Here is a 24,391-nt window from a genome sequence, read left to right on the forward strand (position 1 = left end):
TTATTCTATTCTTTCTTAAAAACATAAAAACCTAGGGTAATAACAGCAGCTGTATTTTCTCTTTCATATGATGATATGTGGACAGCTGTGTAACTTGCCTGCTTAGTCACTGGCCCCAAAATTCATCAATGCGAGGCTGTCAAGGTCCTATCAGCAGTATCCACCCCCTAACATGTCTGAATTTCTATCCCTAATCTGACCAATTTTTTGATATACAGATGAACATTTCCATATACCCATTTGGATCAAGCCTCTAAAATTGTTCTTGCAGTTTTTCACATCTTATATACATAAAACTGTATATGTAAGTATATTTGCATAAACAAACCAGACGGTTAGATGGCTAAGTACACAGCTTGCTTAACTAACCAGTTTACATGTTTGAAGGAATTTTGCACATGCAAATGTTTATGCTCACAAGAACCTAGATGTGGGAAACTGCATGGGCAGGAATTTAGGTGTGGTAAAATTGTAGGCTCAATTTAAAGACAGTTCTTGACAATGTGGTCCTTTATTTCCATGTATAGCTCCCTATTTATGTGTAGTTTCTCATCATGAAACCTTTCCGGTTGCTTCTTCAAGCTAAACAGTGGTTGAACTTTCTTTTGATGACATTTTTAAGAATCATTGTAATTAGTATCAGGTTATTCCATTGTTTTACTGAGGTAATTTGGTATTTTTATTTCAATGATTCACACTAAATCTGCTTTGTGAACAACTAAATATAGTGCAAGCCACTGCAATGGAAGGGACTTTGGTTTAGAGACATAAATTACTAGTGAGTTTGTGAACAGTGTGATGAACCTCTCGTCATGTGAGCTATGCCACAAATTCAAGGCTGATCCACCACTAAGCTTGTTGTCTCCTGAACCCATGTAAAAAATGAGGCACCAGAACAACTGCTGCATCTCACCTGGCAAGTCTCTGAGCTGTTCTGCCTCGTCCATTTGTGATTCCCTGGTTTCCTTCACCAAATACTGTGCCAGCACTTCACTTGTTATACCTTCAATGGCAAAATGCAAAGCCAAAAGGGAAAGGGAGTTAAACATAAATACACATGCAGAATTTCTCTGTCGGGAGCATAAACACATGGTTAGAACGCCTCTGATGCTTTTTCCCTGTGAAGCTCCATCCTAAATCTGCCTGGAGAGTCAACGCTGAGACGGGATTTCTTGAGGCTTCAGCTGGCAAATAAGGAACGTTCAGAGGCCCTCCGACGGCAGCAGCTGGAGCAGCAGCAGCGAGAGAATGAAGAGCACAAGCGGCAACTGCTAGCAGAGCGGCAAAAGCGGATTGAGGAGCAGAAAGAGCAAAGGCGAAGGCTAGAGGAGGTAATTACTCAAGGTCATGAAATGGGCTTTTAAATGACACTGCAATGGGTCATATTTTTTGAAGGAGAACTAAGATACTGCTCTCAACCTGTTTAAAAGGAATATGTTCTACCCTTGCTAGGACAAACCAAAATGCTTTGTTGAACATAAAGCCTGTCCATCCCTGTTCTATGTGTGGTCTTATACTACTCTTCACCAGGCTGTCCAAGTGCCTATCTCCTCTGAAGTCAATCAGGCTCATTTACAGTAATGAGCATTCATTATAATGAACAGAAAAGAGTCCCCAGAAACATTTGTCAGATGTGAGGTTCCCCGTAGATGCATTTTGTTCTAAGGTCTGTCACACACTAAAGTTTACCATGCCAGATTGGACCAGTGGTCCAGCAAATTCAATATCCTTCCTTTTGTTGTGGCATGTGCCTGATGCTTGAGAGGAAGCTAAAAATCCCCCATAATATCTACACAGGTCCTATGTACCACTTAAGTCCATCTTAAGCCCTGTTATGCAATGATGTACATGGAGGGGGCAGGACAAATTCCTTTCTGGCTTCTGCAATGATTAGTTTATGTCCCTAAGCATGACATTTGATTCCCCTGGTCTTAGCATACTAACTACAAACATTTTTGGTCATAAAATTATCCATCCCATTTAGAATACAACTATAGTATTTGACTCTGCGTATCAATGAATCTCAGAGACTGAGTACATACTGCATCAAGTATTTCCTTTTGCTTCAAATTGACCAGCCATCAGCTTCATTGAGTGACCCCTTTGTTCTTGTGTTACGGAATGGTCTACGAAAGAGTAGAGGGGTTTCACCTGTTTCTACCTTTTGACATGGTCTCTCATAAAGAAACTCATTGTCTGTCTTGCCCTGGAGTCATCCCAACTGCCTCATTTAAGGGTCCGTACATTAAGAGCAATTAAACTAGCTTTGCAAAGAGGTCACTGGTAGGAAAAACACTTGGCAGCAAATGGGCTATCAGGGCATCCACCCCATTAATTTGAACCGGCCAAAGTGTCTGTTATATTTAACCTAAATCTCCATACATTTTCTAGGCGTCCATTGCACTGGATAATATACCTCAGGCTAAAAGCTTAGACATGAAAGAATTTCAAGCAGCTGACTGTACACTTTGTAAGAGCAGCGAGTAGTTGTTCTTCAAGGTGGTTCTGTTAGCCTCCTTCAGGGCTGTAAATAGCAGAGGGGCAAAGTACAAGCTAAGCATTTTCCAGTCTGGTAGATGTGTTGGTCTGTAACATTGTTAGTGTGCAGCATGTTCTACACTTGATAAATTGCAGGTCAGGTTTTTTCTTTTTTCTCTATACTGTTGATGAGTCAAGCGTAGCTTTGAAAAGAGGAATAGGATTCCACACACTAAAAAATCCCTTGCACTATCATAAGTGATTATTTGAGGACTATTGTATGGGAAGCTGACTCTGTCATTGTGCAAATGGATGTTACTGCAAGCAATAGAGAAATGGAACAGGAGCAGAATAAAAGCAGACACTAGATTAGCTGAAATCCTATAATAAATACAATACTTACTCAACTTAGTAGGATATTAATATGCTACCTTTAAATTGAAGCAAATCATTCTCTCTCTTCACCAAACAGCGTTTGAATTTAGAGCTCTAATCCCCTTGGCTGGGCTCCATAGGGATCTCTCCTGTGAGGGGCTCATTTTATATTTGGGCCTGGAAATGTTGAACATGTTGCAAGATCAGTCCTCTAGTTTGTATGTGGCTCTGGAAAAGTCACTCCCTTTTCTCTTTCCATTCTCTTTCTATTCAAAATCGATGTCACTGCATCCAGCTATTGAAACTAATGCCTTAACTCTGGGTAACTGGAAAAGTACCCTGGGCTGTTCTCTCATTGCCTCCTTCCCAGTTGACATGTCCCTTTAAAATTTTAGGTTTTAAAATCAGAGGGAAATATATTATGAGCCAAAGAGGTTGGGGAGACAGAAGGCTTTCAGCTATTTTGTCATGCCACACAGTGCAGGAGAAGGAAGTGCAGCCCTAATTGAACGGCATCCTCAACCCAAACCCGATTCCGATGTCAACGTTTCATTTTGTCTCATGCTCTTATTTCAAATGACTGCTGAATTTTTGTGAAAAGCAACTTTGTGCCTTGCTTCCTCTTACATCTGAGGCTGTACACACCAAGTCTCTGCCCCCGCTTGTGTGTTCTCGTAGAGCAGACACAAGAAGCTGTGCGTCAAGCAGTGGCTAACCTAGTGTCTGAGAGTATATCTTGTGCTCTCAGTTGGTGTTTTTAGCAGCAGCACAATTGTCTTTGTCAGGAAACTGGTGGTTTTCTCAAGTTGCTGAATAAGAGCGTGTCAGTGAAAACCCTCTAGCTGCTGGCATTATGAGTCAAACTATTATGATCTGTTGGTTTCACTGTTTGCAATGTCTTCAAATTTTACAACTGCTGCTGTTTCATAAGTCACTTTGGGTCAAATATTGAAATGTGGGGGTTATGGGCACTTGCAAAAATATCTTCATGTGGACTGCATGTATAAAGAGATACTTAGGTACCCCAGATGGGGGTGGGGGGATGGGCTTGCAGGTGCACATAGATTTTTTTTTCACTGCCACCTTTGGGATCTGCTTGTGAAAGTGGAGTTGCCTATATGGCTGAAGATCTCTCTACCAGTTTTATACTGCCACCTCCAACCAATAGTAAGGTTATTCGGGCTTGTCTACATGGGCAATTCATAGGGAAGCTAGTGCAGAAATAGCAAGGGGGTGAATATAAAATGCAATAGCTATTCTGTACTCACTCCCTGTGTGGATGCTCTTATTCTGTGCTAAATTTAGAGTAATCCGTTTCCAAAGTGGATTACCCTAAACTGCACAAAGGCACTCTTGGTATGGAGTATGAGTTAGTGCAGGGAGCTAGTGTGGAACAGCTATTCAGCAATAGCTATTCCAGGCCTTTTCCCCATGTAGACAAGCCGTTAGTGTTAGTAAGAAGAGAAAAAACAGTCTTGTTTATTATATGTATTGGCTATCATTTATATAGATGGCAAGAAATCAAGAATTGCTATAGTAAGGATTAAATAGAGTTTTTGAGGGGATGTAAACTCTCGTGCTTTGGGGTTAGTACCAAACTTTCCCTAGGGCAGGTTATTCCATAATTGCCTGCTGTGGGGTTGCATGCACCTTGCTCTAAAGCAGCTGGCACTGGTTAGATGGACCACTGGTCTTTCCACTCGGGCAATTCCTATGTTCCTAATTGAGACATTGTTTGTTTTAACATTTTATCCAGAGCAGGCAGGTTTCTGGCAATAGATAAATCATCCATAGACTGTGCATTCTGTGTGGTTCTTGCCACTTTAATATCTATATTCTATAATATGTGTAGGTAGATTTAGATGTAGGTATACTATGTATATGCCATAGTTAGAAGGATGACTTTGTTTTGAAGTCACAGAACTAGCCCTGTATTTCCACAGTGGGGGTGACCTTTTATGACCATTTATATAGAGGAAGGGGGGAATTCATGGCATCTGTGACCTTGCAACAAAATCACCCCCTAACTATGGCATATAGCTGGTCTGTCTAGTCTGTTTATACATATTTCTAGGATGTAGCTATGAATGTAGTGGGGAATCTCATAGAACATATGTAGAAATCAAGGATAGGAAGACCTGTTAGGTTGGCTTGTCCTTCCCCTTGCAAATTCAGGATCATTCTGTATAATGTCTGTCTTATTCTAGTTTTAAATGGCTCAAGCAATAGGGCACCAAACAGCCCCTCAACGTGGCCAGCAAGCAGTCCCCGCCTCAGTTTCCCCCTTCATGGAACTTCTTCAGTAATTCACACACACTTTTTCCCTTCACAGCCCTTCTCAGGTTCTGGTTTTATGATCATAAAAAACAAAGAAAGTTCTCAAGTTCCTCTTCAAGTCCATCCATTTGTTCTCTTACCAGGCCACTCCCAGACCTTTGCTGTCTGAAGTCCCAGGTTTCTCTGCTGGAGCCTATTCCCTCCCAGCAGCCTTTGCACTCCACTCTGGTCTCCCTGAGAACTCACTCTCTCTGCAGCTTCCTGCTGCTCCTTGTAGGGGAATCAGCTGAACCCTGTTCAGATATGCGTCCTTAATAACTGGGATTGACTGTCCCCACAGCCCTTAAAGGGGCATGCCTCCCCATTACACACTACCAACATGGATTTTTTCCCCAATATTCAGCTTATACTTTCTCTTGCTTAGTTTCATTTTTCTCACATCTAGTTTTAGCCTCTAATATCATAAACATTTCCTCTGCATCCCTGGTATGAGTTCCTACAACTTCTCAATGGGCATAATTTATAGCAGGTATATTGGCATGCCATATCCCATTTGCACCTATTCCATTAGCAATGAACATTAAAAAAATACATTGTAGCAGAAAAATAGTGAAGTGGGGCTCAGTGAAAACAAAGTTGCTTTGCTCTCAGGGAGCTTGGCAAATGGGCTCCTTGTCCCTCTCTCCCCAACAATTAACAATTATAATTTTCCACTTGAGTTTAATGCTCATGAAAGGGGTCACAGCATGAGACCAGGAGACTGAAGTATTCTATCCACAGAAGAGGGTAGAATCCACAGAAGAGGGTAGTGCCCAATGTCAGCGTGCCTCAATCCTGACTGGTGGAACCACCGCCATGGGTGAATGGGAAGCTTGGTCTACATACCCTTTCAAGGATGCCAATTAGTGCCAACTGTGGTAATGATCACCTGTCCACCAGGGACTGGACTGAGAGCACCGAACAGTCACCAAAGGGTAGCAATCACAAGTGCATTGGGTTGGATGTCATAGCCAGTCCCTTGAGTTTGTTGCCCCCAGGAAGTTACTTTAATATTTGGAATTTGCTCTAGAGAGTAGCGGGCATTACCCCACTGTGGGGACAAGTCCTTTCACAGCAGTAGGGCATTCTTACTTTGGACCTGAGGCTGTTCTCGCTTGCAGCAGTTCTACACTGACTTTCGTTGAGTTACTCCTGGTTTATATTGGTGTAATTAAGAGCAAAATATGCTCTATACTGTTTAAAAGTTTGATTGGAGAAGCACTGGGCATGATCAGTGAAAATGTATCTTGATTGCAGCTCTCCATCAGCAGATCACTGTAAAAAGAGGAAAAGGGGAGCAGATTGAAGATGGAGGCTACTGATGATATTTCAAAATAAAATAAAATTGGCCTTTAAAACCCAATCTGGGTCACACAAACACCCTGCACCTGTGGCTCTTTTTGGGCTTGTAAGTCAGCCTGCCTAGTAGTGTCAGATGTATCAGTGTTTACAGAGAGTGTCCAGACAAATAATAAATCCCTATAAAGAAGGCCAAGCTGAATGAATGAATGAGTCAGCTGGAAGTCAGTGCAGTGCCAAAGAGAATGATTTCGAAGGATGCTATGCTCGGGCTTCAGAAATGCCATATGGTTACTTATGTCATAGAATCATATTAATTAGAGACGGGAAAGGCCTGTCAGGGTATCTAGCCCATCTTCCTGTCATTTTCTATTGCTTTGTCCTGTCTATTTTTAAATAGCCCAAGACATGGAATTTCCAACATTTCACTAGCAATGGCCTCTTCCCCCACCTAACAGAGCTCACCATACAGAAATTCTTCTTCAGCATTTCTTTCCTTGATGTCATCTCATCACTTGTATGATGATCCCTCCTTTGGTGATCCTAAATCAGGGATTCCTTGAACTTTTTCATCGTGTAGACCACAGCTTAGTAGGAAGACTTGCTCATGGACACTTGTCCTCCCACTCACAATCTCATGACATCCCTGTGACGCAGAAAGAAAATGCTCTCATGGAAAAAGTAAAATCAAGAAAGTTTTGAATGTTGTTAGTGATCTTTTAATGCAGTTCAGTTGATGAAACTAAAGAGGAGAGCCAGCTCTCTACAAGCCTCCAACAAGAACTTTGAGAACTTCTGTTCGTACCTGTCAAACACTTGGAGATATCCCCTTTGGTCGTCAATTAACCAACCTACATATATTTTATTCTTTTAGGCTGCGATTTTCAAAGCCAGCTAGGAAATGTAGGTGCACATTCATTTCAGTGAAAATTGTGCATCTAAATCCACTAGGCAGATGGGAAAATCTCAGCCTTAGTCTTCACAGTTTCTGTGATAGTTCTGTGACATCCCTCTCACTTGGTCCACATCCTTCTGGCACTGAGGTGAATGCATTATTCTCCTTCCTCACCCCAGAGCGGAATATCCTCAAACCTGCATTCTGCCAGGAGTACCTGACTTCAGTTTTGATCATGGGAAAATGACAGCAGTGAGAGAGCTGGGGTGATGTCTATCATAGCAGGAAGTGGGGAATATGTGATTTGGAAAGGCTATGAAGGGGAAGGAAGAAAAGCAGTCAGTGCCACAGAAAGGAACCACCTCCTAATGTCTTCTACAACTTAACCAATATTGGTTGAGGGAATGAGTCCTGTCCTTCCTTAACTATTTAGCATCAAAACAGTATTTGAAAAATTAATTGGAATTTTAGCTTGAATGTGGCTGAATATGCATCTTTCTCTCACACACACACTACAGTACAGTACAGTACAGTGTGTCCTGAAACTGGCTTAATGAGGTCTTCTTAACGGAAGGATCATCCCTTTGAGTAAAAGAAACCTGTGATAGTATGTTATTAACTTTTAAAAGGATTTAGTGACACTTACAGCCAGAGCCTTTTGACTCGGAAGGTAATTAAAGTTTAAATGATGACCCAGGGACACAGAAATGCTGTAGCTGTGTTGGCAGGATTCCATCCTACAAGGGTGTACACTGAGATCACAGGTGCCGCTTAACTTTTCACATTTGTTGACTGTATTCGAAGCAGTGTGTCAGATTCTGTTGTCCGTTACACAGCTGCAACTTCCAAGACAATGGAAGTCAGAACAGTGTAAATGAGAGCAGAATTTGGTCCAAACTCTTGTTCGTTAGGGAGCAAAATAAGTGGGTGCTGAAAATAAAAGAGAATTCAAGAAACAAGGGTCATCCTCTTTTTGTTTTATTGCGACAGAAAGTTTGGCACATGAATCCAAAACAGGTCCGAGATTTAATCACAAAAAGAGATGTGAAAAGACAAAAGAATATCAGAGCTGAATAACATCAAAGAAAATATTCGTATGGCAAAGAGTTATTTAGCTGGCTAGAACACCTTTTGATTTTCCCCCTTCTATTGTTGCTAAAAGATAGCTGTCTAATAACCGCCCTAGGGTTATCAGCAGGCATTGAACCCAGGACTTTCAGCACCAAGGCTAAGACTGCTGCCATTCCAACTAGTAGCTCAGCTGAATCAACACATCTCTTCAGTGCAGGCTAACCAGTAGAAAGGGACAACGTAGGTGCTGGAACCAGGGGTGCTACCACACCCCCTGGCTGGACGTTAATAACAACCACCCAAATACATGGTTTCTGCCTTCAGCACCCCTACTATAAAAATTGCTCCAGCACCACTGGGGACAGACACATTTAGCCAATGTTTTATGTAGCCACATTCTGGGGCAATATTGTAGGTTTCTTTTCTGCTTCCAGGCAGAAAATATAAAGTTCAAATCTTTACAGTGAATACGTGAGACAAATCCGAGTGCCTTGTGGTATACCGGTGAACTTTCATTCAGTGCCATTCTAGGGCCCAGATCCTCAGCTGATAAAAATTTCTGTAGCACTGCTATTTATTAATCTAAATATAAACTAAAAGTATAGAAGAGCATCTATTCCACACTCTGGGAGCAATTGACAAACTCTTAAAAACACAATGCATAGGAACCCCAGCAGTCACCCACTCATAGATAGATTTATACCAGCTATGACTCTGTCCATCAGCATTTTCTTTTGCAGGAGCAAGAAACAAATGACTTGTTTAGATTAGGACAGAGATCGGCAACCTTTGGCACGTGGCCCACCAGGGTAAGCCCCCTGGCGGGCTGCGCTGGTTTGTTTACCTGCCTTGTCCACAGGTTTGGCCGATTGTGGCTCCCACTGGCTGCGGTTCACTGCTCCAGGCCAATGGGGGCTGCGGGAAGTGGTGGCCAGCACATCCCTTGGCCCGCGCTAGTGGGAGCCGCGATCGGACGAACCTGCGGACGCGCCAGGTAAACAAACCGGCCCAGCCCGCCAGGGGGCTTATCCTGGTGGGCTGCGTGCCAAAGGTTGATTGATGATCCCTGGATTAGGGGAATGTTCACTAATGCAACTGCACCCATGCAAACCCTTAATGTAGAAACATGGTACCACTACCACTTACAGGCTCAGTCATGCTGCAGCCACACATCTATGCTAGTTTTGCACCTGGCTAGCTATGCCACTACCAAAACTCTTGGTATAGACAGGGCCATTGTTTTCATGCCCTCAGAATGTCCAGGTGGTGGTTTATCCTTTGCATTATTAGTTTCATGAAGTTAAAACCTGGGACAGGTGTGCAGTTCATGCAGAATTCTTTCACTTCTACTTAACAGTTACCTTTACTTCACATCCTCTTACCATTACCTTTGCTTTGTCTTTGAAAGCTTGCAAAGCTTATACTTTGAGCCTTCTGGTGTGGGGAGGCTGTCTTAGAAAATAGGGTCCTATGGGCTAACCATGATGTTCCCGGGCTAACCATGATGTTCCCAGACTAAAGTTCCAACTCCCATTCAATGCACACAAAACCCTTATTCACAATAATGGGAAATACCTAACAGGCCCCTACGTTAATGGGAAATATCTATCTGTGTTCAAATGCCTGACCCATCTAAAGAGATGGTATTTCAGGCACGCTTCCTTGTTCACTGGTGGCCTAGAGTGATAGCATATCGCAAACACACTGGCACGCAGAATATGCGTTTCTATTTGTTACTTGGAGTTCCCCTTCTTCCTGTCTGGTGACTCATATTTACATTTGGTTGCGGCAGCTGAATTTTTCTCAAGAGCTGCTTCTTACGAACATTATTGCCTTTCAGAATTAGCCTGCGGTTTGTCCCATGGTGCTAGCCTTCTATGACTCAGTTATACTCCTGTTCCCAAGTGTGTCTAGTTTAGCAGAGTGAACTGTTATGCTTCTGAAGCCATCTTTTCATGCCAGGCTTCAGAGGACTTTCCCAGTAGTGGCTTTGCCTTCAGGTGGCTCCCACCATCAATATTTCAAACCTGTCCTTTCTAATTCTGTATAAATAGGATCTCATTGTGTCCTGCCAAAAAGCTGCATGTAGCCTCACCTGTGAAGCTATAGAAATACACTCACAATGAATTGGTAGTCTTGCCTTGGATGAATAAAAGATCTGTATCGTGTGAACATATACAATAAACCTGGGGCTTAGTAAAGCATTATCACATGGCGGGGGGAAAAAAGAGAAGATGGACAGATAGAGGAGAAAAGGTGACAAAAAAGCGTCTTCTAATCTTTTGCTGCCATTTTCTGTCATGTTCCTGCTGCTCTGAATCCCTGATTGAGAGGAACCTCTGTTTCAGTCGTTCCAACAGCATCGATTCAGCACAGCCAGAGCCGGTGAAATTGGCAGCTGCATAGGCTGGGGTAGATGAGAAAAAAATGCAGTGCTGGAATCTTCACCCACTCTGTCATGCTTCCAGGTCGTCTCTGAATGCCTGCCGGCTTTAGAAGCCGAGCAGTGAGTTGAAGCAATTCCAGCACCTCAGGAGACTGAGTCTTCTGCTAATTCATAGTATCTATGGTGAAATGGCCTTTAATTCACTCAGCTGTTAGCTGCAGTCGGTCATAATGTGACCTGACAAATGACTATCATGCTGGCAGGACGGCATGCAGTAGCTCGGTATTCTCAGTCTAGATTTCCAAACATATTTCAGTTTCACCATATCAGTCTGAGGAGCCAGGCGTTACTTATTTTATTCTGTTGATGTGTTATTAAAATAACAGTGCAATATTATAGCTAGCACTCAGTAGTTATTTGAAAGTTCAGATTAGTATATCCAGTTAGTTGTCAAATGGTGTGTTCTATACAGAGCGTTTTCATGAGGGGGTGTGTGTGTGTGTGTAAATATGTATGGTGTGTCTGTGCACACATGTAATGACAATTACCTCCATTGATAGAGTGCTTTCATTAGAAGGACATTTTAGGGTGTCAGATTGAGCACTCAGAAGTTAGGAACTCCCATAAATTATGGCAGCTGCTGCATTCAGCCATGTCCTGTGTATTTTATAGTATAGATTTTCACAACATAAAAAGTCATATGGAGTCAAAAAAGGATACAAATATATAAGATATATACACACACACACATAGATGAAATATTAAATAAAACGTGGATAATGTGACTATGATTACACTGTGACATTTTTGTTTTCTGAACCCTACAGTTGTAAATAGTTTTAGAAAAATGTAATTTTCCTGCTCTGAGCAGGGTTAATAACACTGATAAAAAATGCCAGTGGCCGACCTACACTAACTTTCCTACCACTGGTTTCAGAGTGGTAACTGTGTTAGTCTGTATCAGCAAAAAGAACTTGTGGCACCTTAAAGATTAACAAATTTATTTGGGCATAAGCTCTCGTGGGCTAAAACCTACTTCATCGGATGCATGCAGTGGAAAATACAGTAGGAAGATATATATACACAGAGTACATGAAAAAATGGGTGTTGCCATACCAACTGTAACGAGACTAATCAATTAAGGTGGGCTATTATCAGCAGGAGAAAAAAAACTTTTGTAGTGATAATCACGATGGCCCATTTCAAACAGTTGACAAGAAGGAGTGAGTAACAGTAGGAGAAAAATTAGCATGGGGAAATAGTTTTTACTTTGTGTAATGATCCATTCACTCCCAGTCTTTATTCAAGCCTAATTTAATGGTGTCCAGTTTGCAAATTAGTTCCAATTCTGCAGTTTCTCATTGGAGTCTGTTTTTGAAGTTTTTTTGTTGGAGAATTGCAACTTTTAGGTCTGAAATTGAGTGACCAGGGAGGTTGAAGTGTTCTCCAACTGGTTTTTGAATGTTATAATTCTTGACATCTGACTTGTGTCCATTTATTCTTTTACGTAGAGATTGTCCAGTTTGGCCAATGTACATGGCAGAGGGGCATTGCTGGCACATGATGACATATATCACATTGGTAGATGTGCAGGTGAACGAGCCTCTGATAGTGTGGCTGATGTGATTAGGCCCTATGATGGTGTCCCCTGAATAGATATGTGGACAGAGTTGGCAACGGGCTTCGTTGCAAGGATAGGTTCCAGGGTTAGTGTTTTTGTTGTGTGGTGTGTAGTTGCTGGTGAGTATTTGCTTCAGGTTGGGGGGCTGTCTGTAAGCGAGGACTGACTTGTCTCCCAAGATCTGTGGGAGTGAGGGATCGTCCTTCAGGATAGGTTGTAGATCCTTGATGATGCGCTGGAGAGGTTTTAGTTGGGGGCTGAAGGTGATGGCTAGTGGAGTTCTGTTACTTTCTTTGTTGGGCCTGTCCTGTAGTAGGTGACTTCTGGGTAATTTTCTGGCTCTGTCAATCTCTTTCTTCGCTTCAGCAGGTGGGTATTGTAGTTGTAAGAACGCTTGATAGAGATCTTGTAGGTGTTTGTCTCTGTCTGAGGGGTTGGAGCAAATGCGGTTGTATCGCAGAGCTTGGCTGTAGACGATGGATCGTGTGGTGTGGTCAGGGTGAAAGCTGGAAGCATGTAGGTAGGAGTAGCGGTCAGTAGGTTTCCGGTATAGGGTGGTGTTTATGTGACCATCGTTTATTAGCACTGTAGTGTCCAGGAAGTGGATCTCTTGGGTGGACTGGTCCAGGCTGAGGTTGACGGTGGGATGGAAATTGTTGAAATCATGGTGGAATTCCTCAAGGGCTGCTTTTCCATGGGTCCAGATGATGAAGATGTCATCAATGTAGCGTAAGTAGAGTAGGTGTGTTAGGGGATGAGAGCTGAGGAAGCATTGTTCTAAGTCAGCCATAAAAATGTTGGCATACTGCGGGGCCATGCGGGTACCCATAGCCATAAAAATGTTGGCATACTGCGGGGCCATGCGGGTACCCATAGCAGTGCCGCTGACCTGAAGGTATACATTGTCCCAAAATGTGAAATAGTTGTGGGTGAGGACAAAGTCACAAAGTTCAGCCACCAGGTTTGCCGTGACATTATCGGTGATACTGTTCCTGACAGCTTGTAGTCCATCTTTGTGTGGAATGTCATTAGAGCTGCATTGGGACTAGAATAACGGTGGGAGATTTCCCCAAAATACAGCCAAATACCCATCCCCATCCGTGTCACTAGTAGTGTATATCTACACTGCAGATGCAGGTGTGGTTGCAGCTCAGGTAGGCATACACAGGCTAGCTTTAATCTAGGTAGCGCAGCTAAAAATAGCCATGAAGATGTGGCAGTGTAAACTGTATAACCCCATCTGGTAGCCCTGGGTATCTACTCCCTTTGCTAACTACGATGAAACTTACTCCAGCAGGTCTCCACTGCTATTTTTAGCTCTTGTAGCTAGATGAAAGCTAGCGTGGGTGTGCCTACCCAAGCTGCATCACACCTAAGACTGCAGTGCAGACCTACCTAATGAGACCAGTGTCTTTAAGGTGAAAGGCCCTTTCAGAGTGACCATGACTCTATTGTACTACACCACGTGATACATTTTTTAAAATTCTTAAATACAGCATGTGCACAATGGCAATTTTAATACATCCATTATTTTCCCAAAACAGAGCAGCTACATAGGAGCCATTGTAATGCACATGATTTGCCTAATATATTGCAGTACAGAACATCACTTACCTACCCAGCCACTACAGGGCCCTGAGGAACTGTATCTGCAGTGTTGGAGATATCTGATTAAAAAAATGTGTGTAATTCCTGAAGTGTGTGTGTATTGCCACCTTATTACAGCTGTGTGTTTGTTACTATACTGGAACCTATGGAGTTCCCCCAGACCCACAAGGTCCCTGTTATCCAATATTTGCACACTACTGTCCTCTAGTGGTCAATCTGTCTCACTATCCATGGAATTGATGTTTTCGCATAATGTGGATAGAAAATAGGCAGATAACATACAGGTGTGTCTATTGCTTTTGGCTCCTGTTTCTAAGCCTATCCCTCTCTTATAGGTCATGCCCCTAAGAAACTCCTGGTGGATGCAGCATTGTCTAGCATTTTTGTTTTATGCTGCTCTGAGCGGAGTAGCCCAGCACCAATCATCTTTCTATTTGCCAGGGTAGCTCAAATATCTTGGGCCTGTATCTCTTCTGGCACAGATGAAAATCAGGATTAAGTCAATGGAGTTACACTGGAGTAAGACCAGTACAAAGGCAAGGAGAAACAGGTTTTTTGACTCTAAAGCTTATTTAGTCTCAGATTCATGGTTACCTCCCCAGCCAGATCAACTCAAGTTGAGTGAACTCTTCATAACTCTGTACTTGAACAAGTCACTCCCCTCAATTAAGGCATAACCAGATGCTTCAGTTGGTGGTAGCTGGCACTCTTCCCTTGGATTCAGGACTGAACTAGTGCCCCAGCAAAATGTTATATAAGTGGTGATGGTATCTGTAATCTTGAGCGTAAGTATGGCGAGATGCACTTTTCCCCCCAGTAGAAAGACACGTGTACAGTAGATAAAATAGTAAGCAGTGGCACAAGTTGAGAAGGTTGGGAAATGCATTTTGAACAGCGCAGCAGAAACTGAAAGCCAGCCAGCTTTGTATGTGGAGGTGGCTGAACCAGTTAAGCCCATTGCTAATTAATTATTTTACACTTTTTCATTTCTGTCTTGGAGCACGTTGGGCACGTTGTCAGCACATCTCGCCCTTTGCGCGATTGATATTGCAGATGCACTGCATGTATGACCTGAGTGGCGTGTAATTAGAAAACCATATTGATTTTCAGGAAAGAGGTTGCAAACATGCAGATCTTCCACATAAAAAGCAGTTTGATCTTCAAATGACTTGATTAAAAGCTTTATTTTTCTTAGTAAACAAGATAACTTGGTGAAAAAAGACCATACAAGGGGTCTGATCCTGCCAGCATAATAGGCAAGCATTACCTTCTCAGTGAGAAGTCCCATTCACTCCAGTAAGATTCCCCTTATGGCTCAGGATCAGGCCCCTCACATGATTCTTATTTATTTATAAAATGCAGCAATTTGGCCCCTACATTTGTTTTCTTTTGCAAGTGGGTGGAAGCCGTGCCCTTGTGTTCGATGAAGCTGCGTGCTGTTTTGTCCTGTGTGCAGCACTGCTCAGGCGAGGCCTGTGGGTGGATGTCTGTCAGCACTAAACTGCCTTTGTCTAACTCTTTTGTTGGTGACCAGTGTGGTTGCAGATGCAGACAGCCTCTGAATTGCAGCTGTTGTCTGCAAAGCATACAGAAGAGATCGTGGTACAGCCAAACCCATCCCTCTAGCCTTTCAGAGCTCAGAGATCAGCCCTTCTGTGAAATGGCAGTGAGCTGGAAGAGCATTTCTTCTCACACAGAGCTCACCAAGCACCCCATTCATGCCAATACGAGCAACATCCAAGCTGCCATGCAGTTTTGGCTGGGTATGCAACCAAGGACATGTTTGCCTTATTATGGCTCACTGACAAAATACAGCAGCCTGCTCTGTCACACACTTTCTGCCTCCATCCTGTCCTTGTGTTTCTGCCGCACTCTGAAATTTCATGATTTTGGCAGCAATCAGTGTCACTTTTTTAATATTTGTATTTACATGTTCAGGCCCCAGCTACTCTGTCAGTTACACACGTGCACAAGATCTGTTGAAGTCATTGGGAGTCATGCATGCAACTGAGAGGATAACAGAGCCCCGTGTTTTTTGCATAGGACAAACGTGGTAGTGGAAAAAGTTCAGACCCAGTTTTGGAGGTCTTTCTGAAAATCCGGCCTTTACATACTCTCACCATGTAAAATGGCTTCTGAAAAGCATGTACAAGAATGTTTTTATTAAGTGACGTAGCGTTTGTAAGAACTTCTGCCTGCTTTTTATTTGCATTTGCAAGTACCTTCATAGTTTACCTGGGTTTTTTGCACCCATAGCAGCAGAGAAGAGAGAAGGAGATGAGGAAGCAGCAGGAAAGAGAGCAGAGGCGGCATTATGAGGAGCAGATGCGCCGAGAGGAAGAGAGGAGGCGCGCAGAGCACGAGCAGGTATTCTGCAGAGGATTCTGGGTGAATCAGTCCCCAACATTGAAGGCTGAATTCTGAGGTCAAAATTGCTTCCCTTTGGGCTTATTGTCTATTGTGATGTTTTAGTTCTTTGCAAACAAATTACAATTCATTTAATAAGTTAAAAGCAAATCTACTTATTACTCTCACATTTGATCACTTTCATTACTAAAGAGTAAATTGCTTAAGTGCTAACCTCGTGTTTATTGCTTTTCACTGTATTAATTCCCTTCTATCTGTGGCCAGCAATTCTGGGGCCACTTAATATACAGTTTCCCACTCCCACGCTCCCTATATAAAGCTTTTGTTTACTACTGTCTCTTGTACTTTACCTTGGTACCCAACAAAACTGGTCCCTCCTCTGCCTGAACTTACCTCTTTATAGCTCTCAGAACCCTTGGCTTCTCAGGATAGTAGGGTAAAAAGGGTAGAAAGGAATATATATATTAAGAGTAGAGGTGCTGATTTGTCAGTGCCAGTTTTAGAATGGGGTGTGCTTAACGCTTGTCCCTCATCCCCACTCATGAAAATAAGATGTATATCACAGTCCTGAGGCTGTCCCGTTGAGCAACATTTTGCATAATTCATAGTAGCCATAGAACTTTTTCAGCTTTTCTAATAACACTGCAGAACTTACAAAGGTGCTTTACATCTACAAGACACTGTATAAGCACTAAAGACCTGGTCCTGTTCAAGAACTGTGTGTGAAATTCCCATTGACTTCATTGGAACTACCATCTCCTACACTGGAGCGTTCCATGAGCAAGGTCTTAAGGGATTGTCCCCTAACTAATTAAGGCTTGCAATGCCACTTCAAGGTTGGGAATACTTGTCTATACTACCAATGTTTTGCCCGTATAATATACCTGGTCTAGTACCTCCATAGTCTGTAATGAAGATAGTCTTTATTTACCTTGGAGTAACTCAGAACAAAATGTTGCCCTCAAATTATAGCTGTGCCTTTTTACTGTTTTTCAATACAGTAGAATGTAAAGCTTGTGTCATTTCAATAAGCTACAGGCAGGTGAAATTCTCAGTGTTTTCAGTTTAAAATTAATTGTCTTTGTGTTTTTTTGCAGTTGAATCTCTCTGTGTTTGAGCCAGGGCCCCTTAGTATTTCTGCCATTTCTATCCCTCATGCAGCAGCTCCTTTCTCTGTGGAATTACTGGCTCTTTTTCTTTTCTCTCTTTCCACACCCCCCATCCCGATTCCTGCTGCCCATGTCTCCAGGAGTACATCAGGCGACAGTTAGAGGAAGAGCAGAGACAGTTAGAGATCCTGCAGCAGCAGTTACTGCAGGAACAAGCTCTACTTCTGGTAATGGGGAGACCACATCCCTGCTTACCCGCTTTCTGTTTGTAGTGTGCCTGTGTGTCCCCATGCCCTCTGAATGGCTAGTATAACGAGTCGGGCTGTGTAGGTAACTTGCATACGATCACCTGCTGCACGGATTTAATTAAACCAATAAGCCTCATAACCACACAATTTTCCAAGACTCCACTTTGCTAAGAATAATGTGCTGGGGTTTTTTTTGTTTCATAAATACAAATGGAGCGGCGCTCTGAATTCTTGTATCTTTTTTCCTCAATTCCATGACCTCTCACTGATTCGATATCCTTGCTGTGAGCTCCTTTCTCACTCAGTCTGTCTCTGTGACGTTGGCATGCTTTCGGCTTCATTAGAAGTGCTGGCCCCTTCTCAGCCCCACTGTGGTTATTGCAGAGTAATTTTTAAGGCCGTTAGCAGTGTACTGGAATACAATCAAACTGAAATGTACTTGTACTCTGCATACCCACTCAGCTTTACAGGATTTGATAGCCATATTTCATTTGAAATCTATTAGTTTTACTTTCTTGACAGGAACATTTTATGTTCCCTTCTCATGCTGCTTCCATTTTAGACCATGTTTTTTGTTGCATTATCTCCTGAATTGCCCTTTTTGTTTGTTTGTTTGTTTAAAGTGAGAATTATATTTATCAGTATTTCTGGTTTTCTTTTCAATAAAACAGAGCTCATTATTGGTCTCTGTTTCCACTGGCTTTATTTAGAGAAAGAGGGAACTCATACAAATCCCTCCTTTTTAAAGGTACTTAAGTATTAATGATTATTAATTAAACCTTTAAAAAGCCCCAGTGCTTCAGAGAGAGCCGTTAATTGGCTCTGCAATTCAAGTTCTTGTCACAATCACCCACTCCTATGAGCTGCTGAGTACCAATCAGCTCCCAGTGGCTTCAGTATGAAATGAAGGCACTCAGCACCTCACTAGATGGATCCACTGCAAAACCTGGCGATAAGCAGTTGTAATTTACAAATCTAGCAAGGATCTCAACTTATTCAATGTATTTCTGTTTGGTCAACTCAGTGTGAACCTGATTCTATTCTTTGAACACACAGGCTGTTTAAGGGATTTAGATACCAAGCTCGCATTTGAAATGTGGCTTTAAAATCTCAACCACAGTGATTGAAGTTAATGTACTTAGTACTTATGTAGCCCTCCTTGGACCAAATTTAACCCTGGCATAAGAGGAGGTGAGTGACTATGTTGGCAGCCCTGGAGCTGCATGTACAAGGTCTTGATGGGGACCTTCATTTCCAAACTTCTTTATAATCATGAAAGGCCAGAATCCCATTCCTCCAGTGGGGAATGATTGCTCAGACTAATTGGCCTCGATGGAACTACTTGTGCAAGCAGCTGCTCCCCTGTGTGAGCAAGGGGTCCAAATCTGGCCCTAAGTAATTGATTTCCACAGTGCCCCTGTTAAGAATATTAGCATCCCTAGTTTCCATATGGGAAGCAGAGGCAGAGAGCCTAACTTGCCAAAGTGTGTCAAAGCTGGAATTAAAACTCTCAGGATTTTTTGGTTCTGGCTCTTAGACTATGTCTCTCTCCAGGTTTCTTTATGGTTTACTCCTTCACTGGGCCTCCACAGGCTTAAGAACTGATTGGCTTTGTAGGGCTAAGCCATGCTATTTATTTGGGTTTATTTTTCACCAAACTGATAAATATCTGATCGCTCACACGCTAGCCTGACTATATCTATACAGCTTCTCACACCCATGTTACGGTGGTGTTTTCCTTGGGTAGGAGTATAAGCGCAAACAGTTAGAGGAGCAGAGACAAGCGGAGAGGCTGCAGAGGCAACTTCAACAGGAGCGAGACTACCTGGTCTCCCTGCAGCAACAGCAGCAGCAACGGCAAGACCAGAGGCCAGCAGAGAAGAAGCCACTGTACCATTACAAGGAGGGAATGAATGCAAGTGAGAAGCCAGCTTGGGCCAAGGAGGTAGGAAAGACTGAGTCCATTTGTGCCAGATCCTTGTTTGTCCCCACAAAGTTACCCTTTATAAATGGAGAGCCGGGATGGGATGTAGTTCTGTTTGAAAGTCTTGTTTACTTTGTGGTTCGATTACTGTTGAGGATTCCTGAAACCAAGCTGAGACTAAGAGCGTGATGCTCTCCTCTCTGCTGTCATTATTATTATGGTGAGAGCTGCTGGATGAAAAGTGGTCCAGTGCAATTCAGTTGCTCTGAAGTGGATTCCTGTACACTGTTCACATTCTAGTTGAGTACTGAACTCGAAGCTGCTGGTGATATGCACTGGAAGGGTGTTTCTTCCTGTTGTAGAAATTATATGGTACCAACTGTCCTATATAGCTGTTGTTGTTTTGTGCTTTTCAGGAACACAATCTCTGTTGCTTTTTTTTTAATGCAAAAACAGGGAACAGCATGTATTCATGCTTATTTTAAAAGTAAGATGTGAATACTAGATATAATTTTACTGACCAGTATTGAACGAGAGGCAAGCATGCAGTGCAGTCTCTGGATCAGATGCATTCCTTTCCCCTTTCCCCTTCCCCAGAGATATTTTGTTACCCAGAAAGAACACTGTCCATTATTGCTGTTTGTCCTAGAATAGTGTGTTTTAATAGTATAATTTTGTAATTCTACTCCCAGGTACAACAACGATATCTTAATAACTCGCCTGTTCTCCCAGCTAAGCAGACTCACTCATCTGTTGCCAGACACTTGGCACCCGTCATTACTGGCAAAGATGTAACATCACAATCCAACATTAAGCCTTCTTCTAATTTTTCCAAGGCACAACCCTCAACTAAACCAAATCTGCAATACCTACAAGCATTAGATCCTCGGAAAGTGAAGCCATTAGTCTCTGCTAAGCCAAGACAGGTTCCACCAATTATTAAGATTTCTAAACCAAGACCCCAGGTACAGCAACGCACCCAGAAGGAAGAAGAAGCCATCTGGGCACATTCTCAAATTAGACTTGGGCATCAAGAGCGATCAAAAAAGAATGATGGTGTGATATCCCGCAAAGGGTCTCGCTCTCAAGGATGTAGTCCTGTTAGAAAATCAGGATTGGAGGTCACGTGTGTTTCTTCTCTTCATGTTTCAAAAGGAATAAATTCACATTTGCCTAGTAACGGAGTGAAAATGGACTTTAAAGAACATAATGGAGACAGGGGAAGAAAATTTGCTCCCTCACTCATGCCTACGAGTCCCTTATTTCCTTCAAGAAGCACTCCATCATTAAACAATATCGACTTGATGTGTGATAACCTAGACCTAAGCGCTTCTAGCCCAGAACACAATTTAAGAAAAATAAAGACTCAAGCCCTTCATAAGAAGCTCCATGCTTCTGTTGACAGTATTCCGGAACTCCTGCCATCTACAGGGATCCGTCGTACACAAATGCAACAGAAAACAGGAAGAAGCGTGGATCAGCTTCCCCTTCCATCTCTTGGTCTTTCTCCACAATGTTCTCATTGGAATGCAGCCATTTTGGCTCCTTTGTCTTCTCACTCCCGTTCATCTTCTGTGGACTTACTTTCTTTTCCCCTTAATTCCAATCTGATTCAGGCTGCTGAAGTTTTCAGGGGAAATGCTCCAAATAGCATGTCTTCACAGGTAGCCCCACGATCATTCTCTAATTCTTCCTATTGTTCTCCCAAGCTTTCTCCTCAAGTATGTAATGGAAAAAAATTTTTAAATTTGCCTGTGACCAAGACATTCCTGTCATCAAGCACTCCTGATCTGAGAGATGTAGAACAACTTAACTCTGAGCTACCTCTGGTGGGTGACGTCTTCCCAAACTTCCAGTGGGCTTAGCGCTTCCTTAGCATTGTAAAAATCAGGGCTGTCTATTGGGCTTGTGCTATGGTGGAAATGTGTGGCAGCAAGCAGGAAAATGGGATGAAATTTCATCTTTAACAGCACAGCTTTGAATAAACTGTTCTAAATTCCTAACATGCCTCTGGCATTTTACTATCTTCAGTTCTGTCTATAAAAAGGTCAAGACTTAATACGTTGTCTCTTGGTTGGGATGAGGGAGAACAGTGCTAGATTTGGCCGTCAGTTCCAGTGCAAGGGCCTAACTCTGTCACTCTTACTCATGGTGAGTAGTATCTGATTCCATGAGTCACCCCATTTCTTATTACGTAAGGTATGACCCAACGTGAGTAAGAGCAGCAGAATTTGGCCCTAAGCCTTTTGCTGAAATACACACTATAGGGAAGGAGTGATATATGGTCAAAATTTCATAGAGTTAATCATTAATTTATCTGTATAATCAGGTAAATTTTCTAATGAAAGGAAAAATATACTATGAAGTAGTTTTGGAATACAATGAACTAGAGTGCACATTTTAGGCCTTCAGAAAATATACACATGTAGATAGCTCAATATCTTTATAAATAATATCAGTATTTACAAAATTTTCATTAGTGCCTCTCAGCATTTTGTATTTAAGGGGTAGGTTGTGCAACCCAAACTCTCTCAGCACTTACCCTAGTACACTTACTTCACAAGGAGTTACTTTTATAGAGTGAGTAACATGACCGTGGGTTGTACAGTCTAGCTGTTAATAGTCTAAACCTTCCATTTTCTGTGGACATAAAAACAACAGATGTTCCCCTCTTAACCATACTTTCAAATCATACAGCACATGTTTTTTGCTATCACATTCCAGTCTCCTTTATTATGGTAGCCGGCCGCTTTGAACCATGGGACACCAGTGCTCACAATTTTTCACCCTATGTTCATTAGGTTGTGTCCTGACAGACTCCATTTTTGGTTCTCAAGCTAGTCTGTGTTAGTGCTTGTTGCTGTTCTGGCTGCCAGTTTTTGGCCATGCTAGAAATTATACAAATTGCATGGACATATTGCACTGAAGGTTTTCTAGATTGATTAATATCAGCATTGGTAGTGACAGTCCTCTATTTTCTCCGGGATCATTCTTGGGTTAAAATCAGCAGTTTTAATGAGTCCAGAGTCATATCTTCACAGCCAGACATTTACCCACTTTTGATCTTGTTCCCTGCACATTTCTTTCTCAGCTGGGTTTTATTAGAAGCAGTGTGATAACTGCTTTTAGCTATGGGTGGAAGATCTTTCCAAATGCCATATTGTTCACTCCTTGTTGTTTATATTATTTATAAAGAACAATAGGTATAAAATATTAATAAAAAACAGAAAATGAAATTTTTGCAGTAAGTATATTCATCTAAAGAGATACAATTCAGATGGGAGAGGGAGTGAATGTTCAAGGATATATGCTTCACAAAATGGTGGTTCTCTGTAGGAATTTATAGAGTGTCCAAAATACTTTATGTGCAGGGTCTGAGTAGTACCTACCCAAAATTATAATTATTTTACCCCCGTATATCCTTTTCATGTGTAAAATTAATATTTCAGCTAGAAAAGCCCCCAAAAGGCCCAGGGTCAGCAGGATTCATATCTCCCCACGCCTACCAGGTTCTGGGGCAAAAGGGTAGGTTTGAGATTCAAACTGGAGCCTTGAGGTAGCAGTACATAGAATTGCTGTGTCAGTGGATCATTCTTGGTGGTTTGGGAGGGTATGATTCCTGTATTTAATGCTGTACATTCTTGGCATCAAGCTTCTGGGGAATTTTTTCATGATATTGGCTGGCACATGAAAATTCTCCCCACATCATGGCCTCCCTGCTAGTCTTTCATACTTTCTTGAGGGAGCAAATTCTGGTCCCCACTGTCCCCTCCCCTCATCCTATTCATCACCTCCCCCAACAACCATCGGTCTCCTCAGCTTGGGAACTAGAATGTAACGCCTCTATCCCAGCCCTGACTAAAGCATAGTCTGGGTTCTTCCTTCCTATAGCCTCACAGGAAACCTTCATCCAATAGTCCTCCAATGCCCCACCCCCACCGCCCACACACGCACCAATTCTACTCTCCACACATGTAATCTCTACGCATGCCCATTCTACTCCCCTTTCCTGTGGCACTGACTTCACTCGACTTCACTTGCTGTGTTAGCTTGAAGCATCACTCGAGTATTGCCCTTAACCCAACTCCCATCCACACCCACAGATCTCTGTGGAATTAAATTGGGCCTCAAACTAGCTGGCCTGTCAGGGGGATGGTCCAGAGCCTGAGCGCTGCTGAGGAGTAAGCTAATAATGCAGTGGAGATGCAGCTACTCTGTGCTGCTAATCCAGTCACCCTGTGAAGCTCAAGTGTGATTTCACCTCGCCAGCATAGCTGCCGCCTCTCATTGCAAGTAGATTAATTAAGTCAACGGGAGAGCTCTCTCCCATCAGCTTAGAATGGCTAATGCATTGGGGCAGCTGCGCCACTGTAAGCTCTCTAGTGTGGTCATAGCCACAGCCTTAGCTTGCCTAGCTAACAGAGGAGTGTGGGGCAGAGGGAAAGGTGGCCACTTGCTGGATCTTGGACTGGGAGGACTCAGATGAACGTCTTCCAAGGGACCGCAGATTTCCTGGAACTGGCCTTGAAGTGACCTTTCGCATGTGTTTAATGCTTCTCCTGCGATGCACAGTTTTCACCTCAGCTGTATCTATGAATGCCACGCTTTGCCATTCAAATTAGATTAATATTTCACCTCTTCCCTCAGCCCACTTTGCTTTTGTTGTCCTTTTTTTCACTGAAATACTGTATCAA

General features: G+C 42.6%; 1 protein-coding gene across 3 annotated transcripts in view; it reads left to right on the forward strand.

Annotated features, from left to right (window-relative positions):
- The window catches only part of TNIK (TRAF2 and NCK interacting kinase), a 305,023-nt gene that overhangs the window by 220,698 nt on the left and 59,934 nt on the right, over positions 1-24,391 (forward strand). For all 3 annotated transcript variants that reach the window (XM_077825854.1, XM_077825855.1, XM_077825856.1), the window contains exons 12-14: positions 1,127-1,331; positions 16,306-16,416; positions 19,521-19,718. In XM_077825854.1, coding sequence (XP_077681980.1) covers positions 1,127-1,331; positions 16,306-16,416; positions 19,521-19,718 — 514 coding nt within the window. The remainder of the gene's footprint in view (positions 1-1,126; positions 1,332-16,305; positions 16,417-19,520; positions 19,719-24,391) is intronic.

The sequence above is a fragment of the Eretmochelys imbricata genome, chromosome 9 (assembly GCF_965152235.1).
Source record: "Eretmochelys imbricata isolate rEreImb1 chromosome 9, rEreImb1.hap1, whole genome shotgun sequence".
Taxonomy (NCBI): Eukaryota; Metazoa; Chordata; order Testudines; family Cheloniidae; genus Eretmochelys; species Eretmochelys imbricata.